Here is a 19,918-nt window from a genome sequence, read left to right as displayed (position 1 = left end):
GGGCTGGGTGATGGGTTCATGCCAGGGGTTGGATTCAAGACCCATCAGACCCATCCTGTGTCATGGTCCCCAAGACGTTGTCAGTGGGAGTTGCAGATGTTCCTTGCTGAGCTGAACCTCTGGCCTGCAGGTGAGAAATTGTCATTTTGATACGAGAGCATTTGGAGGAGCAGCTCTCCATTGTGCAGTCTTGTGAGGGGTCTGGAGCTCGTGCCTGTGCTGAAATGTCTGGAGGCACATGCTGATGGTGGGGTCGGGTCTTGAGCTGCAGCAGTGGTTGGGTCTGTGTATGCCTCAGCAGCCCTTGGAGCTGGCTGGCCTCGGGGAGTGCTGGCTGCCGTAGGCAGGGCTGCACACCCTCCCCAAGCTGAGCACATGGTGGGCATCCACCAGTCTGTGCAGACCTGAGGCGTGATGCCGGCAGGGCTGGGGCTGGAGCACAGCTGTGCTGCAGTGGGGCAGGAGCACTCCTGTGGAGCGATGAAATCAGCGGGTGTGGCCAGGATTCCTCAGCTCCCGGCGGAGCTGTCTGGTGGCTGATTTATGGTGGTGTTATTGCCAGGACCATGGCGTTGTCCCAGCAACCACAGTGCAGCCCCCACTGTCCCTCGCCTGGGTGGGATGGGGCTGGCTGGGTCTCCCCCACTCAGTTGTCAGCCCCAGACCGGGAGACAGAGGCCAGGAACAGGCTCCTCATTCGCCTCTGGCTTCGTGCAGGAGACAGGCTCCCCTTCCCAGCGGAAGGGCCGGTTGTTTACTAGGGCAGAGGGTGTGGGAAGGGGTGAGCGCACCCTGAGTGCCTTAGCAGATGGGGAGCAAGCAGGCAGCCAAGTTGGCTGGAGGCTGCGATGCTCTGCTGTGAGCACCCTTAGCTCGGCCACTCAGGCTTCCTCCGTGACTCATCCAGCCACCCACAAGTGGGGATGAGAGGCCGTGCAAGGGGATGCCATGCGCCTGTCTCTGCCATGCTGTTGCTTCATCCCAGCATGGCTGGTACTGCATGGCGTGGCCTGCCAGTCTGTGCTCCTGTGAGCACAGTCTGAATGTCCCTGCCCTGGCCGTGGCACACAGTGCAGCTCTGGGGCCAGCTGGTACCTGCTGTGGGGTGAGTCAGGATGTGCTGTGCCCAGCTCGGGTCTGGGTCTGGGCAGGTCAGGCAGGAGTGGACCCCCCGAGCACCCCTGTCCTCGTGGCTTGGGGCAGGCAAGCAGACTGCAGCCCCTGGGCAACAGGATGCAGGCGGGGAGCACGCTGGGGCAGCGTGTCTGTGTGCAGCCGGCTCTGCATCGGTGAGGCTGGGCATCCTCCCAGGTGAGGCTTTTGGCCGTGCCAGGTGAAGAAAGGGGCTTTTGTCTTCCAGGAGGCCGGGGCTGAGTAGGCAGCCCTGCGCGGGGTGCACGAGGGCCGTGGGCTGTTCGGCGGTAACCGAGCCCGACCCCTTGGCATTTGCTGCCTCCACCGCTTCCCACGGCGGGAACAAGCGGCGCGTTCTGCAGGCGGCGGCGGGAGAAGAAAGGCCGCCTTGTCCGTGCGAGCAGTGGGGCGCCGGCTGGGGCGGCCGCGCTCCCGCCCCGCATTCCTGCAGCGGAGCGGCTGCAGAGGGGCTGCATCCCCGGCAGCACGGGCTGGGCTGACGCGGGCGTTCCCTGCGTGCTGACGAGACAGGTGAGGGGCTCTGTTGGAGGGCAGTGTTGCGGGACTGGGGGCGTTGGGAAGCGATGGGGTGCCAGAGTCACCCTCCAGCTCATGGGCAGGCAGGGCTGCTTGTGGAGTGGGGGGAGTTGGGTGGAGAGTTTGGGCAGCAGGCAGCAGAATCGGAGACGATCTCCCAGGTGGCCGGAATGGGGGTCCTTCACGGTTCTCACCAGGTCTAACCAGTACAACCATGGTGGGAAGGAGTTAACACCGGCACAAGATCCCACCCTGGCCCCGCTCCCTTCCTCTGCAGCAGCCTGGCCCCTCCTGGCTTTTCCCCTTCCTGAACATTGTGACGGGACCTAGGTGTCAGTGAGGGGCAGGGGCTCGGCAGGCCCGCGGGGTCTCCAGATGCTGGGAAGTGCGGCACCGCAGTGCCTGGGGAACATGGGCACCCTGCCGCGGAGGGTCCCGCTCGGCGCCAGGACCAGGCGGCAGGTAAGGGAGAGCAGGGATCCTGCCTCGGCAGCCGGCGTGCAATTGGGAACTGCCCTGGGGGTCCCTTATCTCTAGGCCCCCCTTTCCCTAGCTGAGCTGTCCCCATCCCACATGGTGTGGCTGTAGTCCCCACGGAGCCCTTGCTGTGGGGCCAGTCCTGCTGTTGCGGGAGGCGCACGGGTTTCATCCAGGTCCTGCATCCCACGCCTGGCGTTTTCCAGCGTTTCATTTTTTCCAGAGTGTGTAATAGCCGTTCGCTCGCCCCCGCAGCTGAGCCCGGTGCTGGCCTAGCGGGGGGGACCCTGCGGGGCTGGCTGGACGGGCGGCGATGCTGGCGAGAGCCGAGCCCGGGGCTCCTCCTGGCGGCCCCGGCCCCGGCGTCTCCTAACGGGGATGGAGCGCTATCCCGTCTGCGCTGCCCGGGAAGGGTTAAGCCCAGTCAGCTAGTCCAGGGCGGAAGGGAGGGACGTAGGGAGCAGCAGACGGTAAATTTAGATCCTCGGAGCGTCCCGACATGGCGTGAGTGCCGGGTGACGGAAATTGTTCCTCCTCGAGTTGCCTCCCACTCACGCAGAGAATGTGTGGCAGCATGGCCGTTCCATGGGTGGTGGCCCTGCCTGCTGGCCACATGGGCAAGGGTATGAAACACTCAGCATACGCACTATGAGCTGCTGCTGGACTGTGGGAGCAGAGGCATGTGCCTGGGCACTGGTGGCATGGACAGGGGTGCCCAGGTGTGCCACGCACGGCAGACAGGTGTTGCTGGGGACAGCCAGAACCTGTGCTTGCTTGTGTGTGCTTTTCCAATGACAGCCATTGGGGTCTGGCTGCCCACAGCTCTTGGCATTTAAAGCATGCCTTTCCAACACCATGCCCCCAAAACTGAGTGCATTTGTAGTTTTCCTTCCTGGACTGTGTCTTGTCCTGATGCCTGGCTCATACATGAGTCTCCCCGGGTGGATGGGGATGTGTGCCTAGGTAGGATACGTGCCTTGGCAGGCAGGGATGCTCACTGGCTTCAGGCAGCTGCTGACATGATGAAGACAGGAGCTCAGGATGGCAAATGCTGGTTTGGAGTGGGTAGGGTTTGTGCTCAGGCTGCTGTCCAGGATGTGCAGGAAAAATACATCGAGGCCATGCCCAGTGTGGTCACTTGTTCTGCCATTCTGTTTCTTCTGGCAGCCCGTGTCCGGTACCATCCAACGCCTCCAGGAAGGCACCATGGAGGCACCGGGCAGGACCCCCGCCAGCCCAACCCGCAGAGTCCAGACTGTCATCCAGGTGAGCACACAGCATCAGGACCTCTGCTCTGTGGGACCAGGGGAATCTGACTGGGATTCCTCTGCAGCCAGCCCCACCACTGGCGCTGCCCTCCAGCCTCTCCCCAGTCTCAGCCAATCCTATTACGGCATCCTCAGCAAAGCCCATTGAGCTAAGCGGCTGGCAGTTGGGATCCTCTTAGATGCAGCCCAAGCCCCATGGATCTCCAGCTCCTCTCAGTTTGCCTCCGCTTCCCGGGATAGGTAGCACAGGCAGGAGAGCCCTACTTTCCTGTGTCTTGCCGCTGGACAGTCCTGCTAGCATGTGTCTGGCATTGATCCTGGCTATGTGGCTGTTTCGGAGCAGCTCAGCCAGGTGGGCAGTGAAGGGGACTGGGCTGCAGCTGCAAGAGTGGTGAGCATCCCTCCTTCTCCTACAGAACAGTCCCCTGGACCTGATTGACACGGGCAAGGGGCTGAAAGTGCAGACAGAGAAGCCACATTTGGTGAGCCTGGGCAGCGGTCGGCTCAGCACTGCCGTCACACTCCTGCCGCTGGAGGAAGGTGAGTGCTGTGGGGTCTCTGCGGGCACGCTGGTGACAGAGACACTGAGATACCGACTCTGCTGGCAGGGAGGACCACCATTGGCACGGCTGGGACCGACATCGTCCTGCAGGGCGCCGGGCTGGCGCCCCAGCACTGCTACATCGAGAACGTGCGAGGGACACTCACCCTGCACCCCTGTGGCAACGCCTGTGCCATCGACGGCGTGCCGCTGCAGCGGCCCACGCCCCTCACCCAAGGTAGGAGCTGTGCTCACCAGAGCCTTTGCCTGTGGAACTGTGCAGTTGAGAATTGGGGTATTTGAGGAGCCATCCTGTAACTGCATATCCCAGCTAGCATCCTTCTGGTCTCTATGCTCTGCGGTGGGAACCTGCCCGTTTCTGGCAGAGTTTGGGAGCTGGCTTTGCTGCGTGTGTCAAGTGAGGTGGGAAGGGAGAGACCCGGGTGGGCTTTGGAGAACAGCGGAATTGCTGAGCCAACTTTGGGAAGGGAGATGACAGAGGAAAACAGCTCGGGTGTCCTCCCGGATGGCTGCCGGGACACGGCTGGCCTGCCTGCGTGGCTACAGGGCCCGGAGACGGCCGGCCCCCAGGGCCGCTCCCGGGAGCGCGGACAAAGCCGCAGGCCCTTCCCACGCGCTCCCCGCCCCTGCCCGGCTCCCGAGCCGCTTCCCGGGGAGGACCCTCGGGCGGGGCGGGCGAGGCCCGGCCCCCCGCCCCTCCCCGGGGGCGGCGCGGCGCTGCCCGGGCGGTGGCGGCGGTGGCGGTGTCGAGGTGAGTGCGGAGCTGCGGCCGCGCGTGTCCGCGCCGGGCGGGGCTCGCTCCCGTTGCTCGGGGCCACGGAGCCGGAGCGCCCCGCGGGCGGTGCCGCCGCGCTCCCCGCGCCTGCCCCCGTGGCCCCGGGAAGGGAGGACCCGCCGGCGTGGGCGCTGCCCCGCGGGGACAATGGGAGCCACGTGGCCGCGGGGAGGGCTCCGGCGCGACGCCCGCGGGGCGCTGGGGTCTCGCCGGTGCCGCAGCAGGCGGCGAGGGCCGTGGCAGGCTGCGAGGTGCGGGCAGGGCTCAGCCGAGCCGCCCATCCTCCTGTCCCCGGGGGCAGGCAGGGACATGACAGAGCAGGGACAGCATCTGTGCAGGGCCCCAGCGGAATGGACTGCGGGGCTGTCAGGCCGACGCTCGTGGTGCAGTTTGGTGTTTACTCGCTTTGCCGGGGCGACCTGTGGCTCCGCTGATGCCGGCACGAGGGGAAGGAAGGCGCAGGGCAGTGATGCATCTCTCCGGGACAGCCTGGGCGTCGGCGCTGCTCCCTGGCGGGCGGGATGCCCTCGTGGGGCCGGGGCGAGCAGGACTCGGTCCCACCCTGGCGCGCAGACAGGGGATCCAGGCTCCCGGACGGGGACAGCAGTTACTCTGTAGTGCCTCTCGCTCTTGCTGAGAGCTGGGCTGACGGGTGCTCCAAAGAACACGTCCCCTCCGGCGAGGGATTTTCAGCAGCGGCTGTTGGTATGGAGCGAGCCTCTCCCAGAGCCCTGGCAGGCGCTTCAAAGTGGGGTGTGTCGGCGGCAGCCCGCCTCCTCGCCGCCTGATGCTCCCCGCTGCCAGCACATGCCTCCCCAGCACCGCGGGCAGCAGGTGAACCGCGGCGGGCGCCCGCGGCTCCGCTCCCCTTCCCTTCCTCAGGTGCCTTCCTCCTCGGGGCTGCTCGGCAGCCTTGCCCCAAGAGGGCTGCTGCTTTGGGCCGAGAAGAGACGCTTTGCAAGCAGGGACAGGAGCTGTCTTGTCTGCAGCTGGCAGCCACGCAAGCCCTGGAGTGCCGCCAGCTCCCCCGCGGCCCCCGGCGGGACCCCAGCTGTGCCTGCCCTGGGATGCGCTGCCGGCAGCTGCTGCGCTGACCTGGATTTCAGCCTCCCCTAAGCCTCTGCTGCCAGCGGGAGCCCGCTCCCTTCCCGAGGACGCATCTTGGGGCGAGCAATGCCCCACTGCCTCCCTGCGCTCTCTAGAACCGCTCTGATATTGCCGGCTAGCAGCTGAGCCCTCTCTCCTCTCTCCCAAGGGTGCACCATCTGCCTGGGCCAGGCCACCTTCCTCCGCTTCAACCACCCTGCTGAGGCCAAGTGGATTAAGAGCATGATCCCCGCGGGGGGCAGGAACCCATCGGCTCTCTATGGGCTACCAGCAAGTAGGTGACCCCCCCTTGTCCCTGGTGGGGCGGGGCAGATGCTGAAGTGCTCCCTGACCCATCAGCCTTCCGAGTGCCCAGTGCTCTCCCTGGGCACAGCCCTGTCCTGTTGCACTCAGGCTCACACCCGGCTGTGATGTGCCATCCCTCAGCTCAGCACGGTATGGCAGCTGCACTGGTATTTGTTAATGATTAATATCCCCTCAAAGAGGTTGACTGTGGGGGCACTGAGGCATGGCTTTCACTTCTGCCCAGCCTGGCCGTGGCAGAGCCATCGCCCGTCGGAGCCCCCCCATTGCTCGGAGGCGGGTGTTTATGTGCTGGGGCTGTGAAGGCCATTCTTCTGGCTGCTGCCCTTCATCTCATGAGCTTATCTTGCTGTGTCTGCCTGTCCGTGGAGCAGTGGGCCAGGAGCCAGTACTGTGCCTGGTTCCTGGAGATGTCCAAATCTCCAGCACTGATCCCTGGGCTGGTAGCCCTTATCCCTGCCCCAACCAGCACGCCCTGGCACAGGGAGAGGAGCTTGGCTGCCTTCCCGTGCCACGTGTGTGTTGGGAAGGCAGCATGCCCGCAGCTGGGGATGGGAGGAGGGGCTCAGGGAGGTGCTGTGGCCGAGGAGCATCATGCAAGCGTGCAGCATCCCGTGTGGGCCCTGCGTGCCCACTCTCTGCCACGCAGGACGGGGTGGGATCACACTGGCAGGGCTGTGGCACGTCTTCCCAGGATGTAGGCAGTGCCAGCTGCCGTGGGGAGCCGCTGGGTGCCAGGGAGTGACGCAGCCTGGGTGGCACGCTGTCCTGGCTGGGCTCCACGCTGCTGCCATTCGCTGGCGCCCTGAGTGACAGGCACATCGGTGCTGCGCAGGGAGCGGGGGCAGCCCAGGCAGGGGCACCCTGGCCGGGCTGTGGGCAGGCTGCGGGCGACCTGGTGGTGGGTCTGGACGTGCTGCAGCTCAGCAGCCTTTGGCTATTGCATCTCTGGCCCCTTGCTGGGAAGCCAGAGTGTGCAGCGGGCACGTGATGGGTGCCAGTGGGGGCTGAGGGCAGCTGCTCTCCAGGGAGTGGAGCAGGGAGCTTCGACGCAGGGAGGGTGGCTGTCCTCTCAGGTTTCTGTCTCCTGGGTGATGGGACTAGCAGGATTCCAGCCTCCTCCCTGTCCCAGCTGGAGTGGGAAGGGGGACAGCAGAGAGGGGCTGCTACCCAGCTCTGACTCTGCAAGGTGTAAGAATGATGCCAGGCTGCCCCATAGGGCCCGACCCAGGCAGGGGCTGTGGTGGAGTCACACCACTCTGATGCCTTCTCCTTTGTTTCCCTGCAGAATCCGAGGCCCTGGTGAATGGTGGCCACCAGCTGTCAGAGTGTGGGTGTCACAGCCACAGCTCCCTTGTCAGCTCCATTGAGAAGGACCTGCAGGACATCATGGACTCACTGGTGCTGGAGGAATCCACAACCCCTGGCATCCAGAAGCCGCCTGCCTCTGGCCGATCCCCCCTCTCCCCTGTGGTAAACGGGGGTGGCCGCTGCCTCCTGTGCCCCCCACCCAGCCCTGGGGCTGCCTCAGGGGGCTCCAGCTATGAGAACTTCTCTCCCCTCTCCTCCCCAGCCAGCAGCAGTAGCTACACCAGCCCCTCACTCAGCAGCCAAGAGCAAGGCCCGGCCGTGCCGCCCCCTCTCCCACTGCGCTCCTCCAGCTACAACCATTCTGTCCAGCCCCCCGCTCTGCCTGCTGGCGGTTCTGGTGAGCCCTGGCCAGCTGAGAGGCTCGGGGACCCCCGCGGGGGCAGCCCCCGGCTGACGCCCAGGGCGGCGCCGCGGCCGCGGGTGGCCCTGCAGGAGCGGCCCCCCAGTCCCTTCCGGGAGCCACGGGACGCTCTGGCCCCCGGCCGGCAGCCCGCCAGCAGGGCAGCCCCAGAGGCCCGCCTGCAGCCCCCCGAGAGCCCACGGGTTGCCCGGAGGAACCTCGAGAGCATGCGGGAGCTGCCTCCCCTGAGTCCTTCCTTGTCACGCCGGGCTGCCAGCCCCCGGCTCGCCCCTGACGCCCCCTCCCCGCAGCCCCGGCTGGGCAGGGACGTGCCTGGCAGTCCCCGTGCCAGGCGCAAGGGCCCGGAGGAGTCGAAAGGTGCTGGGGGTCCTTCACCCCCGCTGCTGGCAGAGAACCCCACTCGCCGTCCCAGTTTCAGTACTTGCCTGAGCCCCGCGTATGGGCTGGGCTCCCCGGCTGTGCCCTCGCCCCGGCAGAGCCCCCGCGTCCCCAGAAAGCCTTTGGGGGACCCACGGCTGCCAGCGGGCTCACGGGAGCGCAAGAACAGCATCACTGAGATCAGTGACAATGAGGATGAACTGCTGGAGTACCATCGGCGGCAGCGGCAGGAGCGGGTTCGGGAGCAGGAGATGGAGCGCCTGGTGAGCCTTGGGGCTGAAGGGGACACATTTGACTGTGGGACACTCTCTTAGCAAATAGCTGTTGTTGTTTGCTGCTCTGAAACCTGGCCTTTGCCTCTTGGGGATTTGCCACAGCTGCCGGGCTGCCGGCTCATCCAGGGGGATTATGGCCAGGAGCAGCCATCGGTGCTCAGTAGCTCTCTGGGAATACAAAGCCCCCGGCTTACAGCAGCCTGTGGAAGCTGGTGGGGCTGGCATGGTCCCAGGGCTATTGGCTAAAATGGTGGTGCCCCTTGCAAAACTTTCCACATCTTGTCCATCCCTGCCAGGGCCCATCTGCTGGTGGTGGTGCCGTGGCTCTGTGGACGTTGCGTCTATATTTAGGGCTGATGGAGTTTTTATGGGACTGGCATCTGCCTGGATGAGGTTTGCCGTGTCTGTGGCAGTCCTGCGGGCCAGGCTGAGCCGCCAGGGCTGTGTTTGCTCAGCCCTGACTCACGCCTGGCGCAGGCAGCCTGAGTCACTGCCTGGAAATAGCGGCGGCGCTCGGCAGCCGGCTCTGCTGCCTGTCATTAGTCTGTCTCCAGCTCCAGCACATCGCGTGCCTGCCTCTGCTGTGGGGTCGAGCTGGCTGCATTGTGCTTTGTGACGTTGTCTGCCCACCCCGCCGTGCAGGGCCGTATTCTGGTGGCCACCATTGGCACGGGGCTCTGTCTGCTCCTGCCACAGCGCGTGCTGGATGGGGACCGTCCTTTCTTACAGGAGCGGCAGCGCCTGGAGACCATCCTGAACCTCTGTGCTGAGTACACCAAGACAGACGGCACTGAGCCCGGTGACACACACAGGCTCCTGGCTGGTGACACGGATGCTGGCCAGTGGGTGCCCAGGGGTGCCATGGCTCTGGGCCACGCTGTCGAAGAGCTGCAGCAGAGGGAGAGCGTGGAGAGATCAGATGAGGAGAACCTGAAGGAGGAGTGCAGCAGCACGGAGAGTACCCACCACGAGGTAAGGGGACATCTGTGCCATTCTGTTCCATGCCATGCTGCACTGTGCCACGCCAATCAGCCCCTTCCACAGCACGAGAAGCTGACAGGACCCCGGGCCAAGGAGGCACAGCGGCTGGAGGAGGAGCGTGCCGGTGTCCTCGGACGCCTGGAGCAGCTGAAGGGTCGTGTCAAGGAGCTGGAGCAGCAGCTGCAGGAGACATCACGAGAGGTGAGAGCTCAGGGGACACTGCTGGGTCCCCTGCTGCTTGCTGCCCTCACCAGTCAGCACTAAACTCTAAGGGTATGAGCTAGATCCAGCAGGAGCAGCAGTCCTGACGCTGCTTTGTCCGTGCAGGCAGAGATGGAGCGGGCGCTGCTGCAGGGTGAGCGGGAGTCGGAGGTGCTGCGGCTGCGGCAGGAGCAGGAGGCAGCGCAGCAGCTGCAGGAGAAGCTCTCCAGCCTGGACGCCAGCATCCGCAAGGAGCGGGACAAGGTGGGCCCAGTCACAGGTTCCCACTGTCACCAGCTGTGCCATACCCTCCCTGGCACTCACAGCCCGTGCTGCAATGCCTCATGCTGCAGCCTTTCCCTGCGGACATGTTCTCCAGACCCTGGGCTCCACAGAGGCTTTGGAGAGCAGCCCCTGTGGTTTGCATTGTGGGGGGATCTGTCTGTCTGTCTGTCTGTCTGTCTGCCTGGGCTTGGTCAAACAGCCCTGCTGGAGGAGAGCACAGACAATGTTCAGGAAGCATTTCAGCTGCTGCCTGTTGCTCTGGCTGGGAGACTGGTGTGAGGCTTTTCAGATGGCTGCTGCCTGCGGTGGGCAGTGCCGGAGCAGAGGCCTTGGCTCTCCCCATTACCTGTCCTCGCTGGGGAACTGTGCCTTGCAGCAAGTCACCTCACTCTGCTGCGCCTTCATGAGTGATGGCAGCTGTTGCTGTAGTGTTTGGCTTGCTGGCGGTGGCTGGAAAACCACTGCAGTGTTAATCTTGGTGGGTTTAGGAGGGGGTCCTGGCCCCCTTTGCCCGATGTTGCCTGTGGTGCAGTTACTGCCTGAAGGCAGTGCCATGGGTGCCTGTGTGGGATGTTTGTCCCAGCTGCTGGTTGCTGGCTGTCCCACAGCCTTGCAGGCAGTGTGGCATGGCCTTGTTGACAGGAAAGCTGCTGGGATCCAGTCCCTGCTGCCGGAGGCCATTGTCCTGTGCAGCCTATGCCAAGGTCCCACCAGCAGCTCTGTGCCACCCTCATGTGGCATCAGTGTCTCTTGGGGTCTGGCCTGCCCCGTGGCTGTGGGTGCCAGAGCTGTTGGGATGCCTGTGGCCTGGCAGAGTGGCCATTGGTGCCTCCCAGTGATGCTCCTACAGCATTTGGGGGTTTTGTTCTGGTTTTGGTCTTCCAGCCCTTTGTAGGTATCTTCTGTAGCCAGGGACAGCCTCATGCAGAGCCAGGAGAGGAGCACAGGGGAAGCCCTCTCCCAGCCTCTCTGCTGACCTAACCACCCACTTTCCTAACCCATCTGAACTGCTCACACTAACAGTGCCTGCTCTGAACTCTGCCATCACCTCTGACATCTCTGCACATCTAGAGCCCCCAGGCAATCCACCGTTCCTCTGCTGGGGCATCTGCCTGTACCAGCCTTGCCTCCCTGCCAGCATGTCCCCTGTAGCCCTTTTCATGATGTCCCATCTCTGTGTGGAGCACAGGGTTCCTTGCAACAAGCATTTCTCAATGCCAAGCCCCCATACGGTGCCGCCAACCCTGTGGGTGGTTCCCCTATGCCAGTCCCATGCTGCTGGCCCATTTTACTGCTCCTGTGGCCAGGCCCCTCATCCCAGCCCAGGAGTCAGTGTCTGCTCTGCTGCTGGCTCATCATAGCCTCAGCATCTCTTGCTGGACCACAGCCTTCTTTTTACACTGCTGCCCTCTCCTTCTAATGCCCTCTCCTTCTCTTCCTGCATTCAGGACCTGCAGTCCCTAACTGGTAGCAGTTAACAAAGCCAGTTAGTGGTTATTGTGATGCAGCTGTGTGCAGGATTGGGATGACCTGAACCATACTATCAGCGTTGATCTTTTTGCTGCCTCCAAGTTTGTTCTTGGAAACACAAAGCTGAGGTCAGGGGCTGGCTGTAACTCCTCTAACACTCTAACACTGCTCAGCCAGTTCCTGTGTCTCTTGATCTCTGGATCCCCCTGTAGCTGCCATGCTGTTCCTTCTCCTGAGAGCCCCCTCTGTCTCCAGATGAGCTCCTCTCTAACTCACAGCTTCTGCATGGCGCCCATTTGAGAAGTGTGTCTTCTTTTTTTTTTTTTTTTTCCTTTTTCTTTTCCTTTTTTTTTTTTGTTTTGTCTTGTTCTCCCCTAATTCAGGAAAGGGCAAAGGTTGATGCTGAAAGGAAGGAGCTAGAGCAACTCCAGGCGCTTTACCATGAGTCGAAGAGCCACCTTGCTAAGTGCCCCGAGTCAATGCGGGAGCAATTGCAGGAGCAGATGCGAAGGGTCAGTGTCTCCCCCCACCCCTCCCGGACCATGGCCCACCTCCCTCCGCTCCAGCTTAGGCCAGCTCTTCCCTGCCAGCCGGGCTGCACTGGGAGCGTCGCGCCCGGGCTGGAGGCGGCTGGCGCCGGGCACCACCGTCCTGGTAAGCTTGCCCCTCGCCCGGGGCGCGGGACAGCTCGGCAGAGCTCCTCGGGACGGGCAGGGCGCCGGCACGGACCCTGCCCTGCAAGGAGGGCAGGCTGGGGAGCCTTGGGGGCTGCTGCATCCTCATCTGGCTGCCTCCAGCTGTATCCTGAGAACGTTCATTCACACAGTCATGTTGATACGTGTTACTGCTAGTCCTCAGCATTTTTCCTATTACCTGGTATTTTCTGGAAGTGGTTGACTTTCCCCAGCTCATGGCTAGTGCCTGCTCAGATAAACCCACATTGCCACAGCCTGCTCCGGCCAGGCACGCACATTCTGGATGAGGGTCTGGTGTAGAGTGGGCAGGGGGGTGCTGGAGCATCGTCTGCGTGTGGGAGCCCTCAGGAGCCAGCACATCAGGGCTGTGTCACTGGCTGCCCGTCTCGTGGAGCAGGGTGAAACACATCCCCGTGGGGTGCATGGCACACTGGCTGCCAGGGTGGCACTGGCAGGCCTGAGCTGAGTGCTGCCACGTGCTGTCGGTGCATGAAGGCTGGAAGGACACACGGGAGTTTGTCCAGCATGGTGCTTGTCTGTTGGGGCTTTGCCACCTGCAGGCTTGGTGACACAGTGTTGCTGTTGGTGGTTATGCTGGCGTTTTGTTACCTGTCAGGGCACGGCTTTAGCCCATGTGTGCTTCAGCAGGGGCAGCTGGTCTCCGAGGGCTGGCAAAGCCCCTGGCTGTGGCAGGCTCATCTCATGGGGGTGACTGCTCTGTGCTGGCCAGTTCTGGGTGCCTCCATTGCCTTCGTCTGTCTGCAGACACTCCTGTCAGAATCTCTTGTGTTTCTGATGCCCAGCAGAGGGCAAAACTGCCTGCCTGCCACACCAGGCACAGGGGACAGGCTTGGCCACCAGCTCGTGTTCCTGGCCAACACCAGTAGGGTGTGGAGGCACGGCAGGAGGCTTTGCTGCGGGAGACCTGCCTGCAGGACGCCATCCAGTGAGTGTGATCCACTCACAGTGCTCTCGTGTGTTCAAAGGAGGCAGAGGCACTGGAGACGGAGGCCAAGCTGTTTGAGGACCTGGAGTTCCAGCAGCTGGAGCGAGAGAGCCACCTGGAAGAGGAGCGGGAGGCGCGAGGGCAGCAGCTGCTGCAGAGCCGGGCCGAGTGCCACCGCAGCATCGCCCGCAGGAAGGTGGGCATGGCAGGGGCAGCTCCGTGGGGCTGTGCCCCTGGGCCAGGCTGCATCCCAGGGCTCCCAGCAGCCAGCTCATCTCTGCTGCCACTCCCCAGGAGCGGGTGGCTGCCCTGGATGCCCAGGCTGCCCAGATCCGGCTGCAGAGCGCGCAGGAGGCCGAGCGCCTGGCCAGGGAGCGCAGCAGCGTCCTGCAGCTCCTGCAGAAGGTAAGGCCCTGACTGTAATGCAGCTCCTGCACAAGGTAATGGCCTGACTGTGTGCTCCTGGGGGGGCTCGAGGCAGGGGACCAGATCCTGCCAGCTCTTGACAGGTGGCTGGCAGGCAGCGAGAGCTGCCATGGGGTGCCAGTAGCCATCAGCTGCCTCTGATCTGTCACCCCCTGTGCAGGAGAAGGAGAAGCTCGTGTCTCTGGAGAGGCGATACCAGCTTGTCACAGGTGGCAGGAGCTTCCCAAAAATGTCCTCAGCTCTTCGAGAGGTAAGTTGGTAGAGAGGAGGCTGTGGTCCTTAGAGCTGCTCTCTCTCCTAAGCTGCAGCCATCGGTGAGAATGAGCCTTGTGCACCACCAGCTTTGCTCTGCAGCAGTTCCCAAGTACCTTCTGACCAGAGCCAGGTGCTTCCACCTGCTCAAAGTCTCTCCATGGGCTGCAGAGGTTGTGGGGGAGGAAAGGGAAATGCAACAGAGCAGCCCATGGGACAGGATTGCTTAGGGTCCCATCGCTGCTGGAGAGCAAGTGTGGGGATGTCTTGGTGCTGGTCCAGGGGACTTTTAGGTGGGAGTGACTTGCCCCATTACCTTGCTCATGGCTCAGAATGGGGAGCCACAACCATGATGCCCTCAGGGGCTGTGGTACTGCCTGACCTGCTGCTGCTGGTAAGAGGCACAAGATGGCAGAGTCCCCTCGTGCCTGCCCGCAGTGGGACTCCTGCTGCTGCCGCCTTGCTGTCTCTGCCCACCTTGCCTACGTGACCTTTACCCTTCTACAGGAGACCCTCCACATCTCAGAACCTTATGAGCTGTTGGAGGGACCTAAGCCCCTGAGCCCCCTGCCAGCAGCTGCTGCCTCCTTAGCTTCTCCTGCCACCTACTCCTACCCCAAGGCACAAGAGGTAACTAACTAGAGGGACTAGCTGCATGTGCTTGCTCACTTACCCCTCCTTGGCTGAGACCCCTTTTGTGGCCTAATGTCACCCCCAGGCAGCAGGGCAGCCCCACAGCAGCATGGCTGGAGCATTTGTCATACAGATGTCTGGCAGTTGTGCTCATTAACATTCAGTCCCTGATTCCAGGCACTCTCCTGAGCCTGCTGGGCATCCCAGTTCCTGCCACTGCCCCCTAATTTAATCCTGGTGCAGTGGTTTCCCCCTTGCTCACTGCTTGCCATCTGGCTGGGCACCTCCTGACAGCATCCTATAGGGTCGTGCTAGCATGGCTTTCCTAAAATAAGAGCAAGTCCCCAGCTTTAGCATGTTTGTTTCAGAAAGGATGAGGAAGTGGGTTTTAAGCTGGCTCAGCACAGCTCGAGGTGCCTCCCCCAGTGGTGCTGCACTAGGGAGGACTTGTGGCCCGTGGAGGACCCTGAGGCATCCCTGCCCCTTGTAGGCACTCAGGAAAGCTGCGCTGGAGGCTGGAGCAAGATGGGTGCCAGCACACCCAGCCCAGCTCGAGCACCCCAAGGTGCTGCACACCGGGGACACCGTGGGCAGCAGGGCAGGGCTGGGGAGGCAGGGTTGGGGCAGGAATGCACAGGGAGGTTTGCTCCCACTATGCAGTCAGTGCCGTGATGCTAGCACATGGGTCTAACTCTTCTCCTTCTCCCTTGCCATGGATTTCTAGGAGTACATGAGGCTGTCTGACGTTTTCAGGTTCTGCAGTAATGCACGTGGCCCCAGCCTGGACACTAAAGCTTCTGCTGCTGCCCCTGCTGCCGCTCAGAGCTCTTTCTTGCTTGCTGTAGCTCCCACAGCCAACGAGGTACCTGCCCCAGAGCATGCTCGGGTTTGCTCCCTCGGGTTGCCTGCAGGCAGGGAGGCAGCTGCAGCCCCCGTGAGCCCTGGGGCCTGGAGCCACATCTCTCTGGTGTTAGCACGCTTGTCTGGCTGGGCTGCGTGGGGAGCAGAGGCTCCAGCTGCCCGGTCTCCTTGCGGGGTGCACTCCTCGCCCGCTCTGGATGCAGTGGCAGGGCAGGAGCAGCGTGGGTGCCCAGCAGCGGGAGGGGCAGCCCTGTGTTGGCTGGCTGCAGTCCTGGCCGCTTGTCTCGAGCGAGGAGGATGCAGAGCAGGCCTGACCCCGTGCCCAGCAGCAGGGTGGCTGCTGCACCGACTGCTTTTCCTCCCAGGACAATGAACCTTCCTGTGGGGGTTGGAGCTGCCTGCTCGTTCCTCTGTGCCTGCTTGCCCCAGCTCTTAACCTGGTTCAATCTGCTTCTCTCTGCCCAGTATGTGACCGTAGAGCAGCTCTCGGGTATCCTGGGCAGCCTCCACACCCCTGCTGCTTCCCTGCTGGGCTGTACCCCTCCGGCTCCTTCATCCTCAGGCTGTGCTCCTCCTCTTCCTCCTCTTCCATCTCTCCCTTCTCCCTTCGTCTCTGCAGAGGTTGGTGCCCTGTTTCCCTCCCTTTGGCCCCTTGTACTCTCCCTGGGAGGTGATGAAGATGCATGGGAAGGGGTGAGCTGCAGATGGAGCTGAGCAGCAGCTCAGGCTCTTGACACTCCACACACCCTTGGCTGTCCTGCCTGCTGCTCCACTGTCCCCAGGGCTGGGGGTCTTTGTGCTTGATCAGTTATCACATTCTCTTGAACAGCAAACAGCTCCTACAGCTGCTGGGACTTAGCCACGGAGTGCACAGGATCCCCAGGGGTCTGCATGTTAAGTTCTGGGGCAGTGGTGCAGGCATGGGCAGGAATGCTTCAACCTCTTCTCTGTGCATCTGTCCCTCTTGCTGCATTTGTCCTTCATCCTTTCTCACGCAGCCTCTCTCTCCAGATGGAGCAGCAGCTGTTGGGAGGCCCTGTGTGTCTCCCGGCTCTTGATTTAGAGAAGTGGTACCAGGAGGTTATGGCTGGCTTTGAGACCTCCTCTTCCTCTGTCTCTCCTTCTTCTTCCCCTCCTCCACTTCCAGCTAAAGCTCACTCCTCTCACAAGGCTCTGCAGGTAATCCTGGCTCTCTGCTGCTGAGGCTCAGGCTTTGGGGCCGCTGGTTGTGGCCAAAGTGGGGCAGTGCGGGGACGTTCCTGTGGACCCTGTACCCTGAGTGCTGCTGGGGCTCTGGCTGCCACTGCAGGCAAAGGGTAGGCAGTCTCTGCCTCCTCTTGGACTGCATCCCTTTGCCAGGATGGCACTGACACAGAGCAGGATTTGGGGAGCCATCTGTCCAGGAGGACTTTTGCAGTTCCCCCACGTCTCTGTCCTGCTGTGTCTCTGTGCTCAGGTCTATCGTGCAAAAGCAGAGGCTGGTGCTGGTGTCCTCACCCCTCGGATGAAGAGCGGGACCCCTTCGTCCTCGCAGCTCAACCTCTCCGTGCTGGAGCGCAGCCCCTCTCCCAAGGTATGGCTGCCAGGGGACCCAGGCACCCTGGCCACGGCTCCCGCCTGCCTGTGCCAGCCCCCGTGCCCATCCTCGCAGCTGACCACCCCCTGTCCTGCCCAGGGCCCCCCCAGCCCGGCGGGCAGCCTGTCCCGCAACCTGGTGGCCACGCTGCAGGACATCGAGACCAAGCGCCAGCTGGCCCTGCAGCAGAAGGGTGAGCTCTGGCTCTGTGTCCTGGCTCTGGGGGGTGGTGGGACCTCGGGAGACGCTCTCCCTGCTGCCACTTGGGCAATGGAGAAGGGAGCCTGGCCGAGGGTGGCGACAGCAGCAATGCTCCAGCAGGATGCGATGCCTCTCTCACAGTCTCTTGCTTTTCCCCCCTCTCTTTCCTCCTGACCCCTCCACCTGACGGCCCATCTCCAGCCAAGCTGCTCCCGGCAGAGCCCTTGCAGCCAGGCAATCTACCAGGTAGAGATGTGGGGTGACTCGGACTGCCTAGAGCAGCCCAGAGGCAGCAGCATGACTGTTTGCTGGCACCTTCTGCCATACATAAGAGTGGCATGACCAGTCCAGGGTGCCAGGTGCATCTCAACATCTGCTAAGAGATAAGCCTGTGCTTCCCTATCCTGTAAATGCTTTGCCCTGCTTGTTCCTTACCAGCCCTGGCGCATGTGTCCTCTGCTGCTGCCCAGACAGGTTGCAGTGCTTGCCAGAGAGTTGTGACTGCAGCTCCCCCCTCTGCCCCTACCATGCCTTTGTGGTTCCAGCTGTGCCTGTAGTGTCTTCTGCCTGTGCCACCCCCTTTGCCCACCATGCTGTGGCTCTGAATGTGGCACTTTTAACTGGGTGTTGTCATCTTGCTGTGGCACAGGTCGGCAGGTGATCGAGGAGCAGAAACGGCGGCTGGCAGAGCTGAAGCAGAAAGCGGCTGCCGAGGCACAGTCCCAGTGGGAAGCCCTGCATGGGCAGCCCCCCTTCCCCACTGCCTTCCCCCGGCTTGTGCACCACTCCATCCTCCACCACAGCCGTCCCCACGGTGCCGGACCCCGGCCTGAGGAGCTGGACCACGCCTATGACACACTCAGCCTGGAGAGCTCAGACAGCATGGACACCAGCATCTCCATCGGCAACAACTCCGCGTGCTCGCCTGACAATATCTCCAGGTAATCCTGGGGACAGCTCCTATGGCCAGAGGACAGCTCTGCTGGTGTGCTGCTGGCTCAAGGTCCTTCCTGCTGGGGCAGCTGCTGTGGCTGTTTTGCAGTGCTAGCGGGATGGAGACAGGGAGGATTGAGGAGATGGAGAAGATGCTGAAGGAGGCACACGAGGAGAAGTCGCGGTTGATGGAGTCCCGGGTGAGTGGGGGCACCAGCGCCGGGGCTGGGTGGCAAGCAGGACTCCGGTGCTGGGGCTGAGTGCCTGTGCGTGCTGGCAGGAGCGGGAGATGGAGCTGCGGCAGCAGGCGCTGGAGGACGAGCGCTGGCGGCGGGAGCAGCTGGAACGCCGGCTGCAGGATGAGACCGCACGGCGGCAGAAGCTGGTGGAGAAGGAGGTCAAGCTGCGGGAGAAGCACTTCTCACAGGTGTGAGGCAGGCTGCCATGCCCCTCTCTCAGCCTGGACAGTGAGGCACGCCCAGCTTGCTGCCGCTGTCCCAGCTCGCAGCGGAGGGACGTGGCTCTTGTCACTGTCGGTGGCCTTTGCAGGGCTGTGTTGCTTTTCCAGGCTCGTCCCCTGACACGGTACCTCCCCATCCGCAAGGAGGATTTCAACCTGCGGCTGCACATCGAGTCCTCGGGCCACAACGTTGACACCTGCTACCACATCATCCTGACAGAGAAGATGTGCAAGGGCTACCTGGTCAAGATGGGCGGGAAGATCAAATCTTGGAAGAAGCGCTGGTTTGTCTTTGACCGCATGAAGCGCACCCTCTCCTACTACGTGGGTGAGTCCCGATGCCACCTTGTGCCCCCTCCCCATGCCATCACCCACAGTCCACAACAGTTCCCTCTCTTGGGCAGATAAACATGAGACAAAGCTGAAGGGTGTTATCTACTTCCAAGCCATTGAAGAGGTTTACTATGACCACCTCCGCAGTGCAGCCAAGGTGAGAGCTGGGCACTGCCCCTGCTGCGCTGTCTGCTGGCAGCCACTGTGGGTGTCCCCATTCTCCTGCCCTCTGTCACGCTGGTTGGGGGTGGCAGGGCAGTGCGTGCCAGGGGTGCTCCTGGAATGGTCTGTGGCCCCTGATGGTGCCAGCCTCAGGGCACCAAGGGCAGGACCCCAGTGCCGGGCCTTGTGGGGGACCAGGGGGGGATTGCTGCTGCTCAGAGGGGAACAGAGTGCTGATTTCATCCTCCCCTGCAGAGCCCAAACCCTGCGCTCACTTTCTGTGTCAAGACCCACGACCGACTCTACTACATGGTGGCACCATCAGCCGAGGCCATGCGCATCTGGATGGACGTCATTGTCACCGGGGCAGAGGGCTATACCCAGTTCATGAACTGAGAGCGGTGCTGTGTGTCCCAGATCCACCAGCTGCATGGACTTGTGAGCCTCCCAAGCAGCGAGGAGCTCCTGAGGGACCGTGGTCCCTGCTACGTCTCCTGCCAAGGGCTGTGCACACCGGCGTCACGGGCCTGCGTTGGGCACAGCTGGGTGGTCCTGAGTGTTGCCTGTCCAGGCAAGGGAATAAGGTTTTTTTTATGCTGACTTTCTAGAAACAAACTTTATTGGAACAATATCAAAGTGCTGAAATGTAAAAAGCTGCCAAAGAGCTGCTGGGACCTGAGCCCTCTGCCTTGGGGAGGTGCTGGTTTTGAGGCTGATGCTGATTGTTGCTGCCACAGTGTTCCAGGGAAGGAGACGGTGAGGGCCCCCCAGCCCTGTGCGGCCAGGATGTCCCACTGTGTAGACTCAGACCCCTTTTGTAAACCTTTTATAATTTCGGAGCGTTGTCCCCCTGTGCTGGGGCCGGGTGGGGGTTGTGGCGCTGACTGCCCGGTCTTAAAGCATTTGTGAACCAGGCTCTCCTTTCTGCACGGGCTCTGAACTGGCAGTACGGTAC

The 19,918-nt window shown here is 62.6% G+C and overlaps 1 protein-coding gene across 1 annotated transcript; it reads left to right on the top strand.

The window, feature by feature from the left end:
* The first annotated feature begins 803 nt into the window (after window positions 1-803).
* Window positions 804-19,798, top strand: PHLDB1 (pleckstrin homology like domain family B member 1). Its single transcript, XM_063178247.1, is given in 29 exon segments — window positions 804-1,105; window positions 1,361-1,578; window positions 1,581-1,631; window positions 1,634-1,665; window positions 3,316-3,414; window positions 3,833-3,956; window positions 4,025-4,195; window positions 6,009-6,134; window positions 7,452-8,536; window positions 9,278-9,520; window positions 9,593-9,730; window positions 9,857-9,994; window positions 11,869-11,997; window positions 13,167-13,322; window positions 13,421-13,531; window positions 13,713-13,802; window positions 14,312-14,434; window positions 15,162-15,299; window positions 15,764-15,919; window positions 16,310-16,477; window positions 16,755-16,871; window positions 16,974-17,067; window positions 17,277-17,321; window positions 17,725-18,016; window positions 18,118-18,208; window positions 18,289-18,435; window positions 18,577-18,796; window positions 18,873-18,958; window positions 19,219-19,798. Coding segments are annotated over 29 exon segments (4,791 nt in total). The 5' UTR covers window positions 804-1,043; the 3' UTR covers window positions 19,360-19,798.
* The last annotated feature ends 120 nt before the right edge of the window (window positions 19,799-19,918 follow it).

Source organism: Melospiza melodia, chromosome 29, assembly GCF_035770615.1.
Source record: "Melospiza melodia melodia isolate bMelMel2 chromosome 29, bMelMel2.pri, whole genome shotgun sequence".
Classification (NCBI taxonomy): Eukaryota; Metazoa; Chordata; class Aves; order Passeriformes; family Passerellidae; genus Melospiza; species Melospiza melodia.
Note: the sequence above shows the minus strand (reverse complement) of the source record. Positions and strands in the feature narration are given on the sequence as shown.